The sequence below is a fragment of the Camelina sativa genome, chromosome 15 (assembly GCF_030686135.1).
Source record: "Camelina sativa cultivar CO46 ecotype springtype chromosome 15, ASM3068613v1".
NCBI classification, from domain to species: Eukaryota; Viridiplantae; Streptophyta; class Magnoliopsida; order Brassicales; family Brassicaceae; genus Camelina; species Camelina sativa.
Genome location: NC_141894.1, coordinates 14,997,339 through 15,022,338, shown reverse-complemented (window position 1 = coordinate 15,022,338; position 25,000 = coordinate 14,997,339). Strand labels below are relative to the sequence as shown.

Genomic DNA, 25,000 nt, shown 5'->3' with positions numbered 1-25,000 from the left:
AAATCTCTTAAAACCTCCCGATAAACAAGCTCTTAGAATGTCAAAACTCAGATATTTTTTGGTGAAGTTTTTACACCTTTATCATTTATTCATCTTCCTTCATAGAGTACGTAGAAAAAAAGGAAGTAGATATATAAACGTGTTGAGGGTAACCCACACTACCGTGTTGAGGGTAAACATGATTAGTCCATCACTAATCCCCTCCTCCTTTAGAATTAAATTCTAAAATAACTAATCCAACTTTAATTGGGATTTTCCTCTAATTTTAAAGGAAAGAAAAAAAAAAACAATTCCGTAGCAGTGAGGACGCTTTTTTAATTATTTTAAATCAATAAAAAAATCAAACTTTCCCTCTTTTTTGACTAACACGATCACATTCTCATTCTCTCTGCTCTTTAGCTCACTCAATCTCTGTCATTCTCTCAACGCGCCGCGCGTGTTCTCTCTGAGCCATGAAATCTCTTTCGACTCTCCTCCTCCTCACCACCGTCACCTTACTCGCTACATCCGCCGCAGACGACGGGACCGCAATCCTCGCTTTAGCTAAATCATTCACTCCTCCGCCGTCAGATTGGTCAACAACAACATCAACCGGATTCTGCAAATGGTCCGGCGTACGATGCACCTCCGATCTTCGTGTTACTTCAATCAGCCTCGCTGATACATCTCTCTCCGGCGTTATCGCACCTGAGATCTCGACTCTTACAAAGCTCAAATCCGTCGCTCTCCAACGTAACAAACTCACCGGTAAAATCCCTTCGTTTGCTAAACTCTCGTTTCTTCGAGAGATCTGTATGGATGAGAATCTTTTCGTCGGAGTTGAGATCGGAGCTTTCTCCGGGCTCACGAGTCTCCGGATCTTGAGTTTGAGCGGTAACAAGAACATGACTGCTTGGACTTTCCCACGGGAGCTCGTTGATTCCACGGCTTCTCTCACCACCATAAACCTCGAAAACACCAACATCTCCGGCGTTTTACCAGACGTTTTCTAATCTTACAATAACATCATCGGCGTTTTACCACCGTCGCTTGCAAAATCTTCGATTCAGAATCTGTGCATCAACAACCAACTCGTGGGGATGTCGGGAACGATTCAAGTGCTTTCGAGTATGACGTCGTTGTCACAAGCTTGGCTTCAGAAGAATCATTTCTCTGGACCTATCCCGGATCTCTCAAAAAGCAACAATCTCTTTGATCTGCAGCTCCGTGACAATCACTTAACCGGAACCATACCGCCTTCGCTCCTTTCACTCGGAAGCTTGAAGAACATTTCTCTAGACAACAACAGGTTTCAAGGTTCTCTTCCTTCGTTGCCACGGGAGGTCAAGGTAAGCTCCGACAACAACAACTTATGTGCCAAATCAGGACAGAGCTGTAGTCCTCACTTTATGAGACTCTTAAACTCCGGTGTTAGTGTCAGTAATAGCTCTGGTGGTGGTAATAGGGCTCCCGTCATAGTTGGTGTAATCGTGGTGGCGGTTCTTGTTTTTCTTGCTCTTATAGGGTTTGGGGTTTACAAATTTCTTACGAAAGGGAATTACAGGAAATCTAATCGGTCGGATCTTGAGAACCCCCGAGGTGGTGAATGTTCCAATGGAGCCAACAGCATCAGTGCGTTGAATAATCCTAGTAGTGTTCCTAACAACTTCCACGATCGAAACCCCCGAGAGATTATTCGTGATGATGTCTCTCTGAATGGTGGTGGTGAATGTTCCGATGGACAAGGAGCACATAGCGTCAGTGCGTTGAATAATCCTAGTAGTAGTGTTGCTGACAACTCTTGGGAACGAAACGTTCGTGAAGGTAGGATTGATACCATTCCAATGGCGTTTCTTAGCGCGGCTACAAAAGATTTCAGTAAAACGTTGGGAAAAGGTGGTTTTGGGGAAGTGTACTACGGAGAACTACCGGATGCCGATAAAAGAAAAGTGGCCGTCAAGAAGATGAACAGATCAGCAATGGATGATAAAGAAGCAGCAGATTTTGAGGCAGAGATAGCAGTACTCTTAAAGGCCAAGCACAAAAACTTGGTGGCTCTATTGGGTTACTGTGTGAACAAAAACGAGAGGTTTCTCATTTACGAGTATATGCCACAGGGACATATCTTGGAAAACATTTGTTTGAGTGGCGTGAACTCGGAGACTCTCCTCTGACATGGAAACAGAGAGTTAATATAGCTCTAGACGTGGCACATGGTTTGGATTATTTCCATAGCTTGGCTCAGCAATGCTTTATTCACAGGGATTTAAAGCCCGATAACATCCTTCTAGGAGATGACATGAGAGCCAAAATTGCTGATTTCGGATTCGTTAAGAATGTTGCCGATGGGAAATACTCTGTTCTAACAAGAGTAGCAGGGACGTTTGGTTATCTAGCACCTGAATACACCCGTAAGTCCCATTATTCCTATCTCTACTCATGTTGATTTCACAATGTGCCTTTGTCTTATATGCAATGCAAAGGGTTTATACATTCTGTCAATACGCCTTCCTTTTATTCTTGTGCAGTTTATGGGAAAGTAAGCCCAAAAGTTGATGTGTATTCGTTTGGAGTAATTCTTATGGAATTGCTAACAGGAAGAAAAGTATTAGATTATACATTACCAGTAGAGAGGACTCAGTTAGTCATATGGTTTAGAAAAATCATACCCAACAGAGAAAAGATCAGAGAGGCACGCGACAAAACCTTAGAGGTAGACGATGAAACAATGGAGAGCATTTACATAGTTGCTGAGCTTGCAGGACACTGCACGGCCCGCGAACCTCAACATAGACCAGAGATGGGCCACGTCGTAAACGTGCTAATCCCACTTGCAGATAAATGGACACCGTCTTGCCACGAAGAAGAAGATAGTTTCCAGATCGATGGGATCAAGAGTCTACCTCAACTTGTAAATAGATGGGATTGGGAAGACAAAGGATCATACTCAGACAAACAGGAACCAGGGATGGATCACGCAGTTAACATGCTGGACCCACTTGTAGAGAAGTGTAAATCTTCATGCCAAGGAGAAGAAGAGATTCCCAGGACTGTTGCAGACAGAGTGGTAGCTCTGCGGAAACAACTAGAATCAAAAGCATACACAGGTAGTATCGAGATCGATCCCGAGATATATGAAGCACTACGAAGACAAGTAGTCTCAGAATCATACCCAGAGATATCGATTCTCGAGATCGATGCAGACACATTTGAAGCTCTATGGAACCAACTAATCTTAGAAACAAACGCAGACTCGTCCGTAGCAGACACAGTTTCTGAGGCAGAGACACTTTTGGACGCAGACGCGAACACAGTCTCAGACAAACAACGACTAGACATGGACCATGCAGCTTATAAGATGTTGGCCCAATATTTAGCGAGGTATGATGATATGTCCTGCGAAGAAAAAGAAGAGATTCTCGGGAGTGATCCAGAAGTAATTGAAGCTTTATGGAGAGAAATAGTCTTGTGGTCAAGAAAAATTACAAAAAGAAAACAACTAGTCTCAAAAAAGCAGAGACGAGCCAAGGATCGCGCGGCTAACGAACTAGCAACGGAGAAACGTAAGCCGTCGTGCCAAGAAGAAGAAGAAAATGTCGGGATCGATGCGAGCATGAGTGTACCTGAAGCTCAAGGGAGACTTCTTGTCTCAGACACAGATTCTTTCTCAGACATGTACATAGACACACTCGCAGACACACTCTCAGACACAGACACACTATAATGAGAGAATGCATGCCCAGAGAACATGGAAAGCCTTACGCCGAGAAACAGAAGAGAGTTTGGAATGTGAACTACAGACATATCGAAGGAACACCACTGATAATGTTGAATGTTTCATCGAGACAAGATCTACTCAATCATTTCATTTTATTTTGTTTTTTATATGCAATATTTTTGGGTGTAACTGTAAAATAAAGAAAAAAACAATATAGTGAAACGTTTGTGCCTATTTGAAATATGGAGATTTGGATTCTTAAGTTACTATGTGATGTACGATACATTATTAATAGTTTATGTTTTTGGATTTTGGTTTACAATGATGCTATAACTTTTTTTTTTTGGAATATACAATTATGCTATAATACATATTGAGTAAACATAAATTAGATTCAAAGTCAAGGTGTTAAGAAAAGAAAGATAAGAAGGATTCCAAATCTCATGATCTTTGTATACAGAGACATGATCTCCCTCATTGGTATTCTGTATTGGTGTATGATAAGTAGTTTTGTAAAATAATCTCTTTAAAAATTAGTTTTACAAATCAAATCAAAATTTTACAAAATAAACTGATGGAAAATTCTCTATATTATTTCTAATTTATATCCACTATCAAATAAATAATATAGGCCCTGAAGACTTCCAAAAATATTTTAAGACTAACATATAATATAGTTAGTTTTATTCGATAAACTTGCAAAAACACAAACAATTAGACACTAACAAAGTCATCCACTTAAAATTAGCCACGTGTATAACCGACGACTTTTCTTCTCTAGCACCTGTGAGCTGACAAGTGCCACGTCACCTTCATCATCAGTCTCTCACTTTCTTATCCAAAATCCAATTATACCATTTACAAACTTCAACCTTCAATCTCCGCGGCGTTTTTTTGTTCTGCCGCGCAACAATGGCGGTGTTCAGTGGCGCTACCACATTGGGGTCTGTTTCATTCTCCTCTCATCTCTTCGACCAACAATCTTGTTTCCTCTCTTGCCCACTTAGACTCCTCCCTTCATCATCTTCCTCTTCTCCATCACATAGAAGCTCTCTGCTCTGTATCGTCAAATCCTTATCAAGCTCCGCCACCGCTGATACAGATAGAAACTCCGATCATTCACCCTCTTCCTCAGTCCTCTCTGCTTCCAATTCTCTTCTCAGTGACACCTCCGATGATGCTTCTGCTTCAGGACCAAGCGATTGGAAAATAGCAAAGGCTTATAGTAAAAGTGGTGATACATTTGAAGGTCAAGTTGAAGGCTTTAATGGTGGTGGCTTACTTATTCGTTTTCATTCTCTTGTTGGCTTTCTTCCTTATCCACAACTAAGCCCTTCACGTTCTTGTAAAGGTAATCAAAACTCTCACAAGCTTTATTTTTAAAGTTGTTAGAAGTATCGATATTTTACATTGATGGTTTGTGTTTTGTTCTATGAAGAGCCTCAGAAGAGTATTCATGACATAGCTAAGACTTTGGTTGGTTCTAAACTTCCTGTGAAGGTAATAAAGTTTTCTCCTTTTGGCTTGTTTTGTAATCTATCTAATGTGTATATGGTTATTGAGGGTGAATCTTTATATTAGGTTGTTCAAGCTGATGAGGAGAATAGAAAGTTGATTTTGTCTGAGAAGTTAGCGTTATGGCCAAAGTATTCACAAAACGTGAATGTTGGGGATGTGTTTACTGGAAGAGTAGGTTCTGTTGAGGACTATGGTGCCTTTATCCACTTGCGTTTCGATGATGGTATTATTTGCTTTTACTGAAATTTCTTGATTGAAACTTGTTTTAGTTCTGAGCTTGTGACATTGATGATGAAATATGTGGTGGGTTGGTGTGTATAGGTCTTTATCATTTAACGGGATTAGTGCACGTCTCTGAAGTCTCGTGGGATTATGTTCAAGATGTTAGAGATGTACTACGTGATGGTGATGAGGTTCGGGTTATAGTCACAAATATTGACAAGTGAGTTTCTTCTTTTGGTTACAGAAAATTAATTAGTTATGATATAGTTTTTGATCAAGAGTTGTTCCGAATGCAGAGAGAAGTCAAGGATTACACTATCCATCAAACAACTGGAAGATGATCCTCTTTTAGAAACATTGGACAAAGTTATTTTGAAGGTTAGACAATGTCAATGTGATTGTGAATGAATGTGTTTCTGTCTCTCGCGTGATTTGTAATAGAAAATTGAATATTGTTACAGGACAGCTCTACTGGATCTCCTTCACTAAGCTCGAACAATGGGGATAAAATTGAACCTCTTCCGGGGCTAGAAACAATACTTGAAGAGCTATTGAAGGAAGAGGGGTATGTAGGCACACATCTTATAATTTACAAAACAAATTTATTTACCATTGCAGTCCTAATCAGCTCTCTGCATACCATATGGTTATTTACAAGAGAATCATAACAAGGATCACCTCTAGTCTACTAGATTAGTTAACTTATCGATAGCTATTGCTGGTTGGTACTTTTTGTGAACGGATGATAAATTGGATATTGTTAATTGCATTAGTTTTAGCTTCTATGTTTCCATCGAAAGATGGAAGAAAATCTGGTTCCATTGTGTAACTACATCTTGATCAGTCCTCCTTTTCATTTCTACATTGTAGCATAGAAGCTGTGAAAATCAACCGGCAAGGATTTGAGAAAAGAGTAGTTTCACAAGACCTACAACTTTGGCTCTCAAATGTGAGTTATGTTTCTCTTTAATATCCCTATAAGAATAAATTATGCTAGTGAAAAGTCTGATTCTAAGCGCGCCTGTTCACGCAGACACCGCCTTCTGATGGGAAGTTTGTTCTTCTTGCTCGTGCTGGAAGACAGGTAAATCTCAGAAGCTGTCTATTTGTAGCCAACTAGCCATATATAGAGATGTTCTTGGTTTGATTTTAAGAAAAATGTTAAACACTTCAGGTGCAAGAGATACACTTGACGACGTCTCTAGAACAAGGAGGAATCAAGAAAGCACTTCAGCATGTACTAGAACGTGTCCCCTAAGAACCCTACGAAACTTTCCCTTCAGCCCTATGTCTAGCTCTATGCATCTCAACTGTTGCCAATGTTAACTTCAAGTGGGAGCAGACTACTTTAAAATATGCTCAAAAGGCAAAAATGCAAATTCATTTGTATAATCACTTGTATGTCACACATGACACAAACCAATGAAAATATATGTGTATACTCAGAAAATGTTTTGGTTTCACATTATAAACTTCATTAACATATACAACTCAGAATACAAACATCAATTTGCATCACTTGATTAATAAACCAAAACAAATAATTCAAGATCTAAACCCCTTGCAAGTCAATTATTGACTTTTTGACACCATGTTTTGGTGAGTACTATCTGTTCTCTTTTAAAATAGTCTGCTTAACCAAGAATAATTAAACATGATAATTAACAATCAATTTTATCCTTTTGTTTGTTTTCTCTCCCACAACTTTCCTGTCTCTGCCATGCACATGCTCTCTCCTTCTCTCTTCTCTCTCTCTTCTTCTCACTCCAATGATTACAGAGGCCAGCCTAAGCAGCCTACCCACTTTCACCATCTAATGTTCCCACATTAACATAAACACACGTAAGATTCTTCTCCTTTTGAACTGTAAAACTCTCTCTTTTTTAATTTCCTAAATTAATTAGAATTTTTCTTATCATTACTTTTTTTTTTTTGTCATTTTCTCTTAAACCTCCTTCTCCTTCTTCTTCTTCTTCCTCATCTTTTTGATCAGTAAAAAAAGTCACCGCCTCTTCTTTCTCTCTTTCCTCTCTACTTTGATTGATCAATCATGCTTCTTCATTTCTACTTCCTCTGACTCATTTCCTCATAGATCTTTCACAAAACCCATAATTGGGAAAAAAAGCTTACATTTTTCTCAAAGAGTTCAAAGTTACAAAATTGTCACTTTGTTTAAGAAGAAACACACATAAAGTTTCTATTTTTACTTCACAATTTAGTTGTTTCCACTTCAATTTCCCATCTTGCTTCCTGATTCAGATTCTGGGTCTTCTTCAGAATTCCCAGAGAAGCTGTTCTGGTCATCAAAGTTCTGGTTTTTTTTAATAGATGAACATGGATAAGGAAACAGAGCAAACCCTAAATTACTTACCTTTGGGTCAGAGCGATCCCTTTGGCAATGGCAATGACGGAAGCATCGGAGATTTCCTTGGAAGATACTGCAACCCTCAAGAGATTTCACCGTTAACTCTTCAATCTTTCTCTCTGAATTCTCAGATCTCTGAGAATTTCCCAATCTCCGGTGGAATCAGATTCCCTCCGTATCCAGGCCAATTCGGATCCGATCGAGAGTTTGGGGTACTTGGGTCACAACCAACGACGCAGGAGAGTAACAAGAGCTCGTTGTTGGATCCAGATTCAGTTTCTGATCGAGTTCACACCACGAAGTCTAACTCCAGGAAGAGGAAATCAATACCTACTGGTAATGGCAAGGAGTCTCCAGCTTCTTCGTCTCTTACAGCTTCCAACTCCAAGGTTTTTTGATTTCACAATCTCTCTCTTACTCTAATTCAAAGATGTAGACTTTAAGAAACTGTAGCTTTCTTGATTTTATGAAACCATATGTGTGTTTTGTGGAGACTTATCTTATTGACTTTTTATTAGTGTGTTTCTTGATGTTCCGGAAATGTTTTGACTCTGACCAAAAAAAATGGGTTTGGTTTTGGAATTATGATTCAGGTTTCAGGAGAGAATGGTGGATCCAAGGCTGGGAAGAGAAGCAAGCAGGATGAAGCTGGGAGTAGTAAAAACGGAATAGAGAAGTGCGATAGTAAAGGCGACGATGCTAAGCCTCCTGAGGCACCTAAAGATTATATTCATGTTAGAGCTAGAAGGGGTCAGGCAACAGATAGCCACAGTCTTGCTGAAAGAGTACTGAACACACCTTATCTATATGTGTTGATTTCAGGCTATTATGATGTTCACAGTGTTGATGGTTTTGCGGTGTGTTTGGTTTCAGGCAAGAAGAGAAAAGATTAGCGAGAGAATGACGTTGCTACAGGATCTGGTTCCTGGTTGCAACCGGATTACAGGGAAAGCAGTCATGCTTGATGAAATTATAAATTATGTGCAGTCCTTGCAGAGACAAGTTGAGGTAAGAATGTGTATTTCGTAAATGTTCTTGAAATTGGAGTTTGAATGTATATTAGAAATCTGAAACTTGCTGTCTGTTTCTTTAGTTCTTGTCCATGAAGCTAGCTACTGTAAATCCAAGGATGGAGTTCAATGCTAATGCTGCTTTATCCACAGAGGTAAAAATTCTGATTTTGAAGCTGCAATATCATGTTGCTCTGATAGAATGTTCTGTATCTATAATGTATGCGTCTGTATGTGTAGATGATTCAACCGGGGGAGTCATTAACGCAGTCACTTTACGCAATGGCTTGCTCAGAGCAAAGACTTCCATCAGCATACTATTCCCTTGGCAAGAACATGCCGCGATTCTCAGACACGCAGTTCCCCTCAAACGATGGATTTGTTCAAGCTGAGGTAGTTTAGTAGCTAATGTTCGATTCTAAAAACTCGTTTGAGTGTAACGAAAACTCAATCCTTTTTGTGTGTTTTGATTCAATTTCAGACACCAGGATTCTGGGAAAACAATGACCTGCAAAGCATAGTTCAGATGGGTTTTGGAGATATCCAGCAACAGAGCAGCAACAACAACAACAACTGTAAGAAAAATTAGAACCAAAGTGTGTTCCAAAGTGTGTTCCATTGAAACTTTAGAACAACATGTCTTATGACTAAATGAAATCTCTTTATCTTTTATGTTTCAGGTTCTGAGCCAACGCTTCAGATGAAGCTTGAACCATAGCTCTGATGAAAGGTCTCTTTGTTATTATTATCTCTCTGTACATACAGAAAACCAAGTAGTGATGAGTACGGAGTGAAACATATGGGAAAGTTAAATGTTTACTGTCGTTTCTTCTTTGCTTGTGGCATCTGTTGATTTCTTCTGAACCTTAAACCAAAAAAAAAAAACAAGAAAACCTTTCATATTAAGTATGTAAAAATGACAAGAACCTTTCTGAAACATCTCTGTATTATTCACAATTGTTTATGTATTATTGTTCTTGCTCAGATTTGTAAGAAACATTTGTTCACGTCTTATATTATAACATGCAAGTATACAAATCCAAATATGAGTTTCGTGTCATGGACACGTTTTGGTTTAGTGAGAGATGAAACGAGGAACCTTCAAACCTTGCCCTGATCAGGATATATAACAAGCTTTGTAGAGCGTTAAATTACATCTTTTGGTGAACTATTTGACTCATACTTACTTCATAAACGAGAGAAATAACTCTATCATGTTCATGGCAGTAGCCACAAATAGAGAGACGCATTTTGTGATAGACACGTTCCATTTAGTAGCAGGTTGCTTGAATTGCACTAAACTTGGAATATAAGAGTACACATGTGAATCACACAGTTCGTCTCCAGATTCTCCGACAAGATCCAATGTTCTAAAGTATCCAGCCTCTCCAATGATGATAATTGTATGGTGATGCAAGTCATTATCAAAACCAATGGCGACTTTCTTCTCCTCGTCAATGTAGAAATCAGACCTTGTTATATCTGTAAATGGAACGTGACTACCAAATCTCAAGAACTTGATCCACGACACCTCTTCGCTCTCAATCTTAGTCGTAATCCATAAGTCATACTCGTGTAGAACTGTGTTGTTGTGCTGAACTAAAACAGCAAGCTTCTCTTCTCTAAAACAAGATAAATTCTCAGAGTCACTACATCCAGTATTAAACGGCAGACGCAGAAGCGGGCCAAATCTCTCACTTGTAAAATCAAACAAGATTATGTGATCGTTGCGTCCATAGTTTCTGCCCTCTTTTGCGTTCCTTTTGGAAGCACAAAAGTAAGCGTTTCCCTTAAAAGAAAGGCCACAGTTACCATATGCTATACGCCAGTGTGGACTAGTGACATCATGAGTCGTCCATAAATCAGACTCAAAATCGTAAATTATTGCGGCTGAAGCTGAAGGAAGAAGGCACAGAAACCCTAAATGAAACAATGCCCCATCCGCCCATCGTGAGTGCGAAAAGCAGTCTTCTCAATGTCACACTCCCTCATGCGAATCTGATGGTACCCAGCCCGCAAATCCAACTTCGAAAAAACCTTAGCACCATCCAACTCGTCCAATAGCTGGTCAATCATAGGTATAGGGAACTTATCCGGTATAGTAGCTTGATTCAGAGCCCTATAGTCAACACAAAACCGCCAACTTGCATCTTTTTTCTTGACCAACAAAACTGGACTCGAAAAAGGACTACGACTAGGACGTATAGTACCAGCCTGCAACATCTCCTTTACTAATTTCTCCATTATCTCCTTCTGTGCATGCGGATAACGATACGGTCTGACACTGACTGCTACCAAATCAATCGCATGCTCCCTTCCGCGAATAGGAGGCAATCCCGAAGGTTCCACAAACACTGAATCATACTGTTGCAACACCTTCTCAATATCCTGCGGAACTTGCATCAAAGAATCAGAATCTACCTCATGAGGTAATAAACTAGCATCACCCGATCCCTCCAAACATGACGCAGAACCTTGTAATGCACACCCCGCAAGCTGGAACTCATTCTCACCAACCAACTTCACCAACTGGTTCTTATAAGTGAAAGAATATTCATGAGTGTCCCAGTTCACACTACACTGCCCCAAAGTCCGCAACCAGTAAACTCCCAAGATCACATCCACCTGTCCAAGCTCCAATACAATAAAATCAGATGGAAAAGACCATCCTTGTATATGAAAAGACAAATTGCGACACACTCCCACTCCCTTAACCATCACTCCAGTTCCCAGTTTAATATTGAGATTCGCACATGCCTCAACCTGAATCTGCAAACGCTCCACCATTTTCGGGGTAATGAAGTTGTGTGTTTCTCCACTGTCAATCATCATCAACACTTCACCATGATGAATTAACCCACGCATCTTAGTAGTCGCAGGAGAAGACAGTCCCATGAACGAACTATAAGACAACTCCATCAACTGTCCTGCAGCCACAATCTCAGTTTGTTCCTCGGGTGGACACTGATCCTGAAGAACTTCAACCAGATAATCATCCAAGACCGTGAGAATCTACAGTTCCTTGTATGCACATTCATGACCCCTGGACCATTTACCTTGACATTTAAAACAAATTCCTCTCCTCCGCATATCATCCAAGTCAACATTGGAGTGGTGTCTCTGAGGTCGCTGAACTGCATTAGGCACCTGCCTCTGCCTCTCAGTAACCTTGCTAGGCTCAGAGATCACCGGTCTCCCTTTCCAAGTCACCACGGACTTAGAATGCTGCACACGCGTGGACTGATCTGCTACACTCATTACTGCTCCAGGCTGCATCACATTACGCAACTGGCTTGTCTCCATTGATAACGCTATTGCTTTCACCTCAGGTAAGCTTTGTGGCTTCATCATGTATACCAATTCATGCATCTTAGGCAACAAACCGTTTAAGAAAATACCTTCAAGCTTATGATCATCAAGTCCCTGCACTTGCGCAGACAGATCTTCAAATTGGCGAACATACTCAGCGATCGAGCCAGTTTGTTTGATACAAAACAAACTCTGGCTAGGACCTTTCACGCGCAAGTTCCCAAATCTGAGTAACAAACGATCCTTGAACTGAAACCAGCTATCAAAAGGCGCACGATTATCCTGCCAATTGAACCAACCCAAAGCATCTCCAGCAAGATGCACCGACACCAAATCTAACTTCTCCGACTCCGAAAAACCTCCAATCCGAAAGTATCGTTCCGCTAAAGCTAACCAGCTATAGATACTTTCACCGGAGAAAACCGGAATCTCTGAGTTCTTAAGCAATTCCTCTCGCGAACTAGGACCTATCTCTCGACGATGTGAACCCAAGGGAGTTGAAAGTACCTTGCGACGGCAATTGACCGACGGATCTGCCGATTTCGGCTCCAATGAATCGCAATCGACATGGCGTGGTGACGGATGCGTCAATAGCAGCTTCATCGAATGTTGCAGCTCCGCAATCGCTTCCTTCACAAATTCCCGATCAGAAACCATCTCCTTCTGAATCGAATGCACACTCCGAAACAACTCCTCCATCTGCTTCTCTTCGAATTCCTGAGAAGTCTCTGAAACGATAGGCGAAAGCTTCGGATCGAACCTCATCTCACTCTGAACTTGCGATTTCTCTCGATCAAACGTCACGACGCACCAATTTGATAGAACGAAGATCCCAAACTCTCTCTCACTCTTTCTCTTTTCTGATTCTGTAACTGAATATGATACGATATATTTCTCAAAGATGAATGAAGTACAAAGTAATGATCAGAGCATCATATTCTCTGAATCACCACCCTTAAATCTCACGCAGGAGAAGTTTCTACAACATTCAACATAACTCTCATAAAAGACTAAACGATATATTTATACTCAATCCACAACAAGTTAGTTGCAGATATTATCCCTCTTCGTTTCCAAAATATCTCCAACGGCCATCACACGTGCTGAGCCCCACGTGATCTCTTCTTTCGCACGTACACCCGATGAAGCTTATCAGAGCGTAAGTAAAACTAAACCCTACGGCTGGGCGGCGAGGAGATATTGGTTTGATCCACCTCGTTTGTCCTTAATACGGATTCCAAACCACAAACATAGAACCATCGTTCAATATGCATAGCAATAAACCCTCGCACGAAAAGATCCGTGATAGCTTGACTTGTTCGTCAAGGCATGTAAGTTTGCCTTTGTGCTCTGCAGATGGATCTCCATTGAGAAAGATGCTCGTTAGGTAAAGATTGTTTCCCATCATCACGATCATCTGACACTCACCTTCCTTTGCTGCGGCTTCTGCTGCTTGATCAATGCGCATCTTCATCAAGCTCTCGCTTTTGGATAAATAGTTCCATCTTTTGTAAGTTAGTCGTACTGCTCTCATAGATGTCAATGGAACTTTAAAGAAAATCGCTTCTACCATATCCCTCGGAAGGTTAGAGATCAGCATCGTCGTCGTCATTATTTCAATTCGCAGGAACAAAGGCAAAAAACCCTATAGTCTTTTGTTTCTTCTGATTTATTTGCGGTTGAAGACACATAAACCGTAAAAGAAGTTGAATAAATTGTGGGCTTCAGAAACTAGTCGAGCTTTTTATGGTTGCACGTATAAAGGAAAGAGTTTGAGAGATTGAGAGTACAAACAAAAAATGTTAGAATTGTAACATAAGTTTGTAGCAAATAATGTATACATTACGACATGATCACATGATACACTTTTTATTTTAAAAAGATTCATTTGGAGTAGTGATTTTTTATATCTTTATTGGCCCTGCTTCATTTAGGGTTTCTGTATCTTACTTTCAAACCGCAATAATTATAAACCAGATGAAAAGTAAAGGGGATTGTAACAATGAAGACAACGATGATGATCTCTAATCTTCTACATGACTTCACATTTTTTTACGAAACAAGATTGAGGGAGTACGATCTACATAACAATAGACAGCATGTACAAAGAATCTGGTGTAATGTGTGTCGCATCCTGTTCCTGTTGCCCTGAGGATATATAACAAAAGCTAGTAGAGCGTTAAATTACATATTTTGTGAACTATTGACACATAATTAATTACTTTGTAAAAATAAATACACGAGGGAAATAACTCTATCATACGCACCTATGCATCGACCAATGCACCCCTAAACCGGGAAATCGGTTCGCAGATGTTACAATTCTTCCCCACCAACATAGATTCGTTCTCGAATCTCGAACAACTATCAGCCAAGGATTTCCGTGCAACTGTCTCTATGGCCCGCACTCCTCCGACCGATCTACGAAAGGTCATCTCTAGGCGATAGACTCACGCCTTTGCTCTCGACTTTTGGACTTTCCTTTACTCATAGGACTAAACCTTGAGTGTTTTTTGGCTCCTCATCAGACCTAAGTCTGCATGCCATAATGTTGGCACCTAATCGGGCCTAAACCCGCATGCCATAATATATAAGGAAAAATCCAATACTCGTCTCTCGGGTAGCCATCCTACAGCGCGCCCCCGGATCGTCATCCGAAGTCGATATACCAACCATACTCCCAAACCAGAATATGGCAGTACTAGGAGAACTAAAGTCCCCTAAGAGTCGCGAGCAAACAATTCTGAACACGTCTGAGTCCTATCCCTATCCAGGTTTCCTTCCTGTGGCTCGCATAAGACAACACAATGTCCTACCAACCACATATCTTCTCACTGGAATACCTCATGACCGCACAAGGACCATATACATGCCACAAGGTCCAAACAAATGTCCTAAACAGAACCGCCACCAAGGCCAAACAATCTGTCCTAAACAGGACCGCCACAAAGGCCAAACAAATATCCTCAACAGAACCACCACCAAGGCCAAACAAATGTCCTAAACAGGACCGCCACCAAGGCCACTCGTCCCGAAGGACCGTCACAAAGACCACTCTAGCTAAACAGCCCGCCGCGAAGGCCACATCTGGCTAAACAGCCCGCCACCAAGGCCACACATCTGGCTAAACAGCCCGCTACAAAGGCCACACATTTGGCTAAACAGCCCGCCACAAAGGCCACACAACTGGCTAAACAGACCGCCACAAAGGCCACACAATGTCTCAAAAGACTGCCCCACAGGGGCACAATGACTCAAAAGTCTGCCACTAAGGCCACACAAGCCCCTCCAAGGCTCTCCACCACTAAAATGGACAAATTCTAACTCACATAAAACTTTTCATTTTTAGCACTTTCCACTTTTGGAAACCTCTATTTCAGGAAACTTCCTCAAAAACCCCGCCTCACAGAAACTTTGTACCCCGAGCACCACCTCATCTTGTTATTGAGTCGCACAACCAACCACCCCAAGCGACCAAGTAAACAAGAGAGATGGGCTGGAATACTCCATTCCCGCTCCAGCCATGAATTACAGATGGGACCAGGCTAGATAAGCTCAAGTCACGGCTTGCTTCTCATACCACTTCTTAAACCTTGCCTTCATCCTCGCCTCTGGCTCCCAAGTCTGCTCCTCAACACCATCACAGTCCCAAAGGACTCTCATCAAAGGAATCTTCTTCTTCCGAAGTTCCTTGATCCTCCTCCTGAGAACCCTCACTGGTCTGGCCTACAAAGTCATGTTAGGCTGAAGATCTTCAGGAATCTTAGCCAACAACCGATCATCCTCACGGAGACACTTCCACAACATAGAAATATAAAACACCTTGTGGAACGCACGCATAACCTCAGGCAACTCTAGCCTATATGCTACCGGTCCCACCCGCTCAATCACTCTGAACGGACCCATAAACCTCGGACTCAACTTAGTCTCTGTCAATGACCTGTTTGGACCTCGCAACATGGCCATCTTGAGGTACACTCTGTTTCCTACACGAAACTCAAGATCTCTCCTCCTCCTATCGGTATAACTCCTCTGCCGATCCTGAGCTTCCTTCATGTTCAACTTGAGCACCCGAATCTTCTCTGAGGTCTCCTGAACAAAATCTGCCCCGAACATGCTCCTCTCCCCCACCTGAGTCCAGCATAACGGTATACGACATGGGCTCCCATACAAAGCCTTATAAGGAGCCATCTTAATACTCGCCTGATAGCTGTTGTTGTAAGCGAACTCTACCAGGTTCAGGTGATCTGCCCAATGGCCACCCCAATCCAACACACACATCTTCAGCAAATCCTCCAGCGTCTGGATCTTCCGCTCTGACTGTCCATCTGTCTAGGGATGATAAGCTGTACTCATATGCACCTTAGTGCCCATCTCTGCCCGAAATGCCTTCCAGAAAACCGAAGTGAACTTAGAATCCCTGTCAGACACAATACTAGCTGGCACCCCATGCAACTTGACTATCTCCTTCACATATTTCTTAGCCAAGACCGCTGCCACATCAGTCTTCTTAATGGCCAGGAAAATGTGCTGACCTAGTCAACCGGTCCACAATGACCCAAATAGCATCAAAAGTCCGAGACACTGGCAATCATACCACGAAATCCATCGTGATCATATCCCAATTCCATTCAGGAATGGGTAGACTCTTCAGTAACCTGCCAGGAACCTGGTGCTCAGCCTTCACTAGCTGACACACATCACACCTCGTGACACAACTATCTATATCCTTCTTCATCCCGACCCAGTAATAGTACCTCTTGAGATCACGGTACATCTTAGTCGCTCCTGGATGAATAGAAAACTTGCTCGCATGAGCCTCTCTTAGGATCTCTTGCCTCAACTCCTCATCCTTGGGCACACAAATCCGACCGTGCACCAAGATAGTACCATTATCTGAGACCTGATACTCTGAATTAACATCCTTAAAGGCATTCACCAGCCCCAAGTCCTTAGCCAACCGCACCCTACTCAGAAGATCTGCTCTATCAACCACCTCCAAACCCAACGGTTCCTGAGACACAGCACACAACCTCAAAGCACTGATCTCTCCTACCAGAGACTCATCTCCTGCTCCTGAGCCGAAGCTACACTCTTCCAACTCAGAGCATCTGCAACCAAGTTAGCCTTACAAGGGTGATAAGCTATCTCCAAATCATAATCCGCCACAAGCTCCATCCACTGCCTTAGTCTCAAATTCAGCTAAGGCTGAGTGAATATATACTTTAGGCTCTTATGATTTGTAAACACATGTACCCTTACACCATAAAGATAAGATCTCTAAATCTTCAGGGCAAAAACTACAATAACCATCTCCAAATCATGAGTAGGATAGTTGTCCTCATGCTTCCGCAACTGCCGCGAAGCGTAGGCAATCACTTTTCCATGCTGCATCAACACACACCCCAAACCAACTCTGGATGCGTCTGTATAAACTACATAGGGTTCTCCCTGCTCAGGCAAAGCCAATATTGGCGTAGTATTCAACATCTCCTTTAGGCTTGCAAAGCCCTCCTCGCACTCCTGTGACCAAACAAAAGGAACATCCTTCCCTGTCAGCTTAGTCTTTGGGCAAGCCTTGCTCGCAAAGCCCTGCACAAACCTTTTGTAGTAACCTGTCAAACCAAGGAGCTCATAAAATCCATACTTCGTCCTTCTTCTACTCTTACAACACCGACGTTCCCCATGGTGAAGTTATAGGACGAAAGAATCCCATGCTCAACAAATCCTCTGGTTACTTCCTCAGCTCTACTAAACTAATAATCAAATATGTCAACATCACTCGCCGCCACCTGAATATCACCAATCAAAAATCCTTGAGAACTAATCATCTCATCTGTGACCACTCTTCAGGTCATCCATTAAACATTTCGCCTCTCCGACATTTCACATCCCCTTTCCGAAAATAGACAAGTCCTAACTATTCATAGAACTTTTTATTTATGGAAACTTTCCTTTTCTGGAACTTTCTATTCTTCCTTTGCAATGACACTTTCCATATTTAGAATCACATAATCCCTTAACCTATTCCACATTAAGATTTCATAAGAACTAATCATCTTATTAACTCTTCTCCAACAACATTTTCAATAAATTAGCAATACGGTCATATCGGTCTGAGCAAACTGTCACCACACTCACAGCACCCGCTGGACCTCCATCAACACTAGTTCGGCCACACAACTAAAATCCAAGATTAAACCACCATCAACTCTCAAGGTCTACATTCCATCGTTATGTTTATACTCACGTCCTAGGCATTGCTTGCTCCAAACTCCTCCACCCTTAATTTGCAACCTTTGGGCCATACCAATCACACTCTCAGACCAGCGTCTTCGAGTTATACCGTCTCACTCTTGGACCACAATCCTCAAGATCTCGGTAGCAGGAGAACTACTCATCCCCTCTACCACTCCCGGAGCCCCCAGCCCCTCGAGCTATCGGTATTCAGGGAAACCACCATCCCCTCAGGAGCAACTATCCTTAAGGACTATAAACATCTTTCGACCAAAATTAATTCCTGTGGTCAGAGTATAACATTTCAATGTTACACCTGCCCATTCAACTTCTAATATCCAACTGGATTACCCACCAAACAGAGATATATCTGCTCCAACTACATATGTCCATCTATCCGCCTCACTAGGCTCGATACCTCTCGAGAAGAATCTCACACCGGCGTCTACAACTGCTCCATCCTCCTAACATAAGAAGGAAAGTCCTCAACATCCACAGCCCTCGGCTGCACCCCGCCACATGCGGTACAACTGGAGCCTGCACTGGTACCCCTCTCGGTAACCGCTCCAACAGCACGCCAACAGATCTGCCAAGCGATCATCTCGACCTAGGGCTACACCTGCTGCAACCCCACATCTGGGTTCCCAGCAACCCCAGCACGCTCACCGGCTAACCTCTCTGGTCCCTCCTGATACGCTTGCGACCCTCTGACGTACCTCCTCGTGGAACTCTGGACCACACACTCGCTGGCCTCGGGACCCGCCCGACCATGACCATGAACACGTCCCCATCCACGACCAACAACCCAAACACCTTTAACCACTGCACTTCCAAGAACCGAGGCTAACAAGCAATCTTAACATAACAAAAAACATAAACTCACCGTGGAATCACACTGTAGGCTCAAAGAGGATGTTCTAGGACTCCATGCCACACACAATTGACTAACTCACATAATCAATCAAAGCATGCAAATCCCAAACATCTACAGCACAAAGCCTAGTGAACCCAAACCTAGAACTGTAAGGGCTCTGATACCAAACTGAAACGACCAGACCCATTTCAAAAAATAAAAATAAATAATAATAGTAATAATAAACTACAACTAATGGTTCCATACCCACTAGCCACCTAACCACATTCACAATCAACAGCGGAATAACAAATATCAATATCCAATAAATATCCAATAATTATAACATAACAATATCCAAAATTCAACCAACAGGAATCATAGAACCAACAACCTAGCAATGTTTCTAATGACCCAACTCTAGCAACCTAGCAATGCTAGACAACAACCAATTGAGTCCCTAGAACATCCTCCTCTTCATTGCCTTGATTCCACGATTACACTTTGCCTTTACCTGCACCACAAACACATATTGCAATGCATGAGTATTTTATAAACACTCAGTAAGGCAATCTTCCCATCTAATGGGCTATACACACAAGCAATAGAGACATCTTAACCATCAACCAACAATCAACAATCAACAATAACAAACCAGGACTCTGCATCGACCGACACCAGATGGGGATGCATCGACCGACACAAGGTTGCATCGACCGATGCTAGATGCAATTGCATCGATCGACACTCGCACTGCATCGACCGACGCATGCTCGACATAACACGAAAACCCTAGGTTTTACGCGCCATCCTCGCACTTGCATCGACCGGCGCACAAAGTGCATCAACCGATGCAATGCCGAGCATCGTGTTCTCCCGAAGCTTCTCGCCGGATCTTCATTCCTGCAACCACAAAACTCGATCCCAAGCCACAAGAAAGCTTCCTAACATCCCAAATAACAGTCTAACAAGCCTAACAACACATAATAAGCAACTCATAGAGATCTCTAGCTTAGATAAGCCATGGTCATGAACTTACCTTTGCCAAGACGATTTTGAACCTTAAACAAGCAAAAAAAACGCTCCTAGGAAGCTCTTACAGAGATTCCAGCTACAGATCTCTACAGAAACAGCCTCAAATCACCCAAAATCCTCAAGAACACTCAAGAACCTTTTCTCTCTTTTGTTTTCTCTCAAAAACGGCCAAACTTGTCGAAAGAGACAAAACTCAAGTTTAAGGGGGAGGTATTGGTTTAGGATTTAGAAAGAATTTTAATGACTTTAAAAGTTATGTAAAATATGTTGTTATTCAATCAAGACTTTTTAAATCTCTTTAAAAATTTGGTGTTATTGGTTGTGGATTTATAAAAAGTTATCTAAAATCTTGATAAATCTAGTGTTATTGGATTAAGAGTCTTATAAAGTCATGAAAAGTTTTATGTTATTCAATTAAAACAAAAGAATCTTGGATTGTTAATGAATTCAAATTTTGTGTTATTGGTTTAGGATTTTATATCATTTCCTTCATAACAAAAGTCATGAAAACTCTTTCATCAAATAGAAAGATTTTGAAAGATTTTATGAAAGAGTTTACAAGATTAGGAAACACAAATCAGCAAGATTTAAAATAACTTCCTAAACAATCTCTTATAGAATCCTTCATTTTTACTTTCTCATTTTCTATGATTTTAAAAGTCAGCAAGATTTTTAAAAATACAAAGTCATTAAAATTCTTTCTAAATCCTAAACCAATACCTCCCCCTAAGAGTTTTCCTAAACCCAAAACGCAGCGTTTAACTTACAACTCGACCGAGCAAACCGAACCTGCATCGAAAGATGCACCCCTAAACCGGGAAATCGGTTCGCAGATGTTACAACCACACAATGTGCAAAGCTCACTGGCTTTCTTGAGAGACCAAACTTTCTTTTAAGAAAGTCATCTGAAGGTTGCTCTCGTTTTTCATTTTTTTCATCTCTATCTTTTGACGACCTTTGTTACTTCTCACCATTTTCTCAAAAGCTTTGGATTAACAAGAGACGAAATTGATGCTTAAGAGTAACAACGTTCTTTTATATATAAAGGCGTGTATTACACATGGAATCATTTATCATTATAAGCCATTCTAAGTACTATTTTTCTTACCAACCCATATTTTTATCAAAATTGAATTTTTTCATTTGAGGAATATTTCATACATATCTATAAAATTTCTCAAAGATAATAAAATTCATGGTAGTTCATTGTATTAGTTTGACAAATGTATGCATCAACTCCCCCTATAGAGACACAATAAATTATTTATGAGCTGTTTTATAAAGATCTATTCTATATATTGGGGGGAAAGTTATTCATTTTATTAATTAGAGCTATTTTGGGTCTCTTGTTACAGCTAATACAAGTAATATATACAGAAAATAATATATTTTCCAGACATTACAAGAATCGCCACATCATAACCTACATAAAATATACAGTTGTAATTTTCATAATAATATAAAAATAGAGATTAAATTAAAAATGTTTAAACTTTACCAAAAGAAAATAAATGAAAAATGCTTAATTAATTAAATTCAAATAAAAATGGACTGTATGAAAATTAAAATTTCATAAGTTTTGAGTTATGGGCCCAAAATTTTCAAGATATATATGTACAATTTACTAGAGTTAATGTTAGTGAATTATGTTTGTTAGAATCAACATTTATAAGATATAAATAAAACTATTATACTCAAGTATTGTAGATTTTTCTCACTATCTTTGTTCTTAAATCAACGAAGAATACAAGAAGCAGACATACTGAATGTAAAGAAAAAATAAAATCAACTCTCACAACACAAAAACAATCATAATAACCATAGCCAAAATAACTCAAAATATTGATTAGGATGATTTCAATATCACAGCTTGTAACACCCGCGAATCAAATTTGGTGATTTGGGGGTGGGTGTCGGTCGACACCATGGGAGTGTCGATCGATACCAGCTTTTCTGGTTTGACCAGATTAATTTTATTCCACGATTTTGGGTTGGTTTGGGTTAATTGGGTTGCCTAAACCGGATATATAAGGGGAGAATTGACGCAAGTCGAGGGTTTCGTGTCTTGATCGCTGTTGAATGAGAAAAAAAGATAAAAAGGAGAGAAAGTGTTTGAGAGTGTTCTTGTGAGATTTTGGCTTGTTCTTGGTGGTTTTTGGTGAGATCTGTTGCTGTGGAAGGGGAGGTTGTTGCTGGGAACGAAGGAGAAGCTTCTTGAGGAGTTGTTTCTACCGTTTTTCAATCAAATCTCCTGCAAAAGAGGTGAGTGCATGACCATGGCTGATCTAAGCCTGAGAATTCTTTGTTTTGCTTGTATTGTTCTTGTTTGTGGTGTTTCCTTGTATGTTTGTGGTTGGGATGTGGTTCCCATGTGTTCCCAGGGCTTTTGGAGGAGTTTCGGACGATTTGGTGGATTTGGGAAGCGGTTCTTTGACTTTCGGCTTCATGCAAATCGTGTTGTAGAGGCTGTGTCGATCGATACCAAGTAGGTGTCGGTCGACACCAAGTGAGGAGTGTCGATCGACACTTAGGTAGTGTCGATCGACACTTAGGTAGTGTCGATCGACACTTAGGTAGTGTCAGTCGACACCAATCTGTTCAGCATCGGTTGATGTTCGTTTTCCCTGGTTTGTTTGTGTTTCGTTGCTAATTGTTAAACACTGGTTCTCAGTTGCTTGTGTGTATAGCCTAGTAGATGAGAGGATTGCCTCACTAAGTATTTATGATAATACTTACGCATCTCAATTGTTGTTTGTGGTGTGCAGGTATGTGACGTGGAATCATGGCGATGAGGAGGAGGATGATCTAGGGTCTCGTTTGTGTGTTGTTGGTTATATTGTTTATGTGGGAACCTTGGATAGAGTTATGCTAGGTTGTTGGATAGGATGGTTAGGAGTGTTATTGTATTGATGATGTATTAGTTTTGTATTATTGGTATGTTTCCGCTATGCTTAATGGTTATTGCTGGTTTAATGATGAGATGTGGTTTGGGTTGGTTAATAAAGTAGTATGGGATGATTAATTATGTATTGTATTTATTATTAAAAAAAAATGGGTCGGGTTGTTTCACAGCTGCTCTTCTAGCTTAAGACTCTAGTAGCCCTTGTTGAAGTTGTAACTTGACATGTAGTTCATGTTGTATCCCGAAACAATAACTCCATCATTGTTGTATCCAAAAAATGGTGTCTAGTTAGGAAAATCCATGACTGGATTATAGCTGAATGTATTCATTCTTTAATCAAACAGATCAAAGCCGCCAACATCAACATTACGACCACCACCAAAGACAGAACTTGAAGAGCATATATCAGATAGTCAGTTTTTATTCATGTCGAGTTCTTTCACATCTTTTTCATACCAGCTTTTTCCTCTTTTTTCTTTGGATTGTCTCACCATGTCTAGTGTCATTCTAATATGTTTTGCCTTCTCTTGTCTGGCCAACACCTGCATTAATGAGATTCAATCATTATATAGTTTATGCATATGAACATTTTAGATAATAAAATATAATTATGTTTTACCTGATTGAGCATCTTGTTCAGATATTGGATATATCTATCCGAACGAGATTCAACAAGTTGTAGATTGTAGTTTGGTTGGTGGAGAATGAGAGAATTGTGGTTAAAGTTTAGAAAACGATAGATTAGTTCTCTAACACCAGGATAACCAAAAGAAAACACTTTCCAACCGGTAGAGAGCACAATCACCAAAATCTCTGCACCACACAATGTGCAAAGCTCACTGGCTTTCTTAGGAGATCAAACTTTCTTTTAAGAAAGTCATTTGAAGGTTGCTCTCGTTTTTCATTTTTTTCATCTCTATCTTTTGACGACCTTTGTTACTTCTCACCATTTTCTCAAAAGCTTTGGATTAACAAGAGAAAAAATTGATGCTTAAGTGTAACAACTTTCTTTTATATATACAGGCGTGTATTACACATGGAATCATTTATCATTATAAACCAATCTAAGTACTATTTTTCCTACCAACCCTTATTTTTATCAAAATTAAAATTTTTTTTATTTGAGGAATATTTCATACTTATCTATAAAATTTCTCAAAGCTAAAAAAAATTCATGGTAGTTCATTATATTAGTTTGACAAATGTATGCATCAACTCCCCCTATAGAGACACAATAAATTATTTATGAGCTGTTTTATAAAGATCTATTCTATATATTGGGGAAAAGTTATTCATTTTATTAATTAGAGCTATTTTAGGTCTTTTGTTACAGCTAATACAAGTAATATATACAGAAAAAATAATATATTTTCCAGACATTACAAGAATCGCCACATCATAATCTAGATAAAATATATAGTTGTAATTTTCATAATAATAGAAAAATAGAGATTAAATTAAAAATGCTTAAACTTTACCAAAAAAATAAACGAAAATGTTTAATTAATTACATTCAAATAAAAATGGACTATATGAAATTTAAAATTTCATAAGTTTTGAGTTATGGGCCCAAAATTTTCAAGATATATATGTACAATTTACTAGAGTTAATGTTCCTAATGATAGTGAATTATGTTTGTGAAAATCAACAATTATAAGATATAAATAGAACTATTTATACTCAAGTATTGTAGATTTTTCTCACTATCTTTGTTCTTAAATCAACGAAGAATACAAGAAGCAAACATACTGAATGTAAAAGAAAAATAAAATCAACTCTCACAAAACAAAAACAATCCTACTAACCATAGCCAAAATAACTCAAAATATTGATTAGGATGATTTCAATATC

The 25,000-nt window shown here is 40.1% G+C and overlaps 2 protein-coding genes and 2 pseudogenes across 3 annotated transcripts; 3 read left to right on the top strand and 1 right to left on the bottom strand.

Annotated features, from left to right (window-relative positions):
* Positions 1 to 384: 384 nt before the first annotated feature.
* Positions 385 to 3,963, top strand: LOC147926656 (receptor-like kinase TMK4; annotated as a pseudogene). Its single transcript, XR_015581582.1, has 2 exons — positions 385 to 2,390; positions 2,508 to 3,963. The product of XR_015581582.1 is annotated as a receptor-like kinase TMK4 (transcript).
* A 543-nt stretch (positions 3,964 to 4,506) lies between these two features.
* LOC104746881 (uncharacterized) lies at positions 4,507 to 6,887 on the top strand. The gene is made up of 9 exons (XM_010468423.3): positions 4,507 to 5,048; positions 5,136 to 5,197; positions 5,279 to 5,438; positions 5,537 to 5,657; positions 5,734 to 5,815; positions 5,899 to 6,002; positions 6,308 to 6,386; positions 6,471 to 6,521; positions 6,612 to 6,887. Exons 1-9 carry the CDS (start codon positions 4,610 to 4,612, stop codon positions 6,693 to 6,695), a joined length of 1,182 nt encoding a protein of 393 aa, XP_010466725.1. The 5' UTR covers positions 4,507 to 4,609; the 3' UTR covers positions 6,696 to 6,887.
* Positions 6,888 to 7,087: 200 nt separating this feature from the next.
* LOC104746879 (transcription factor bHLH77) lies at positions 7,088 to 9,796 on the top strand. The gene is made up of 7 exons (XM_010468422.3): positions 7,088 to 8,191; positions 8,396 to 8,587; positions 8,676 to 8,810; positions 8,896 to 8,967; positions 9,053 to 9,205; positions 9,294 to 9,387; positions 9,493 to 9,796. The coding sequence occupies exons 1-7, from the start codon at positions 7,766 to 7,768 to the stop codon at positions 9,528 to 9,530; spliced, it is 1,110 nt and encodes a 369-aa protein (XP_010466724.1). The 5' UTR covers positions 7,088 to 7,765; the 3' UTR covers positions 9,531 to 9,796.
* A 111-nt stretch (positions 9,797 to 9,907) lies between these two features.
* LOC147926655 (putative F-box protein At5g41500) overlaps positions 9,908 to 25,000 on the bottom strand; it is a 32,547-nt pseudogene continuing 17,454 nt past the window's right edge.

Bases quoted from the DNA above. Each gene is read 5' to 3' on its own strand.
- LOC104746881 (XM_010468423.3), top strand. From the start codon at position 4,610: ATGGCGGTGTTCAGTGGCGCTACCACATTGGGGTCTGTTTCATTCTCC. The intron at 5,658-5,733 runs GTGAGTTTCTTC...TTCCGAATGCAG, and splicing joins ATAGTCACAAATATTGACAA to AGAGAAGTCAAGGATTACAC. The intron at 5,816-5,898 runs GTTAGACAATGT...ATATTGTTACAG, and splicing joins TGGACAAAGTTATTTTGAAG to GACAGCTCTACTGGATCTCC.
- LOC104746879 (XM_010468422.3), top strand. From the start codon at position 7,766: ATGAACATGGATAAGGAAACAGAGCAAACCCTAAATTACTTACCTTTG. The intron at 8,968-9,052 runs GTAAAAATTCTG...CTGTATGTGTAG, and splicing joins ATGCTGCTTTATCCACAGAG to ATGATTCAACCGGGGGAGTC. The intron at 9,388-9,492 runs GTAAGAAAAATT...TTTATGTTTCAG, and splicing joins CAGCAACAACAACAACAACT to GTTCTGAGCCAACGCTTCAG.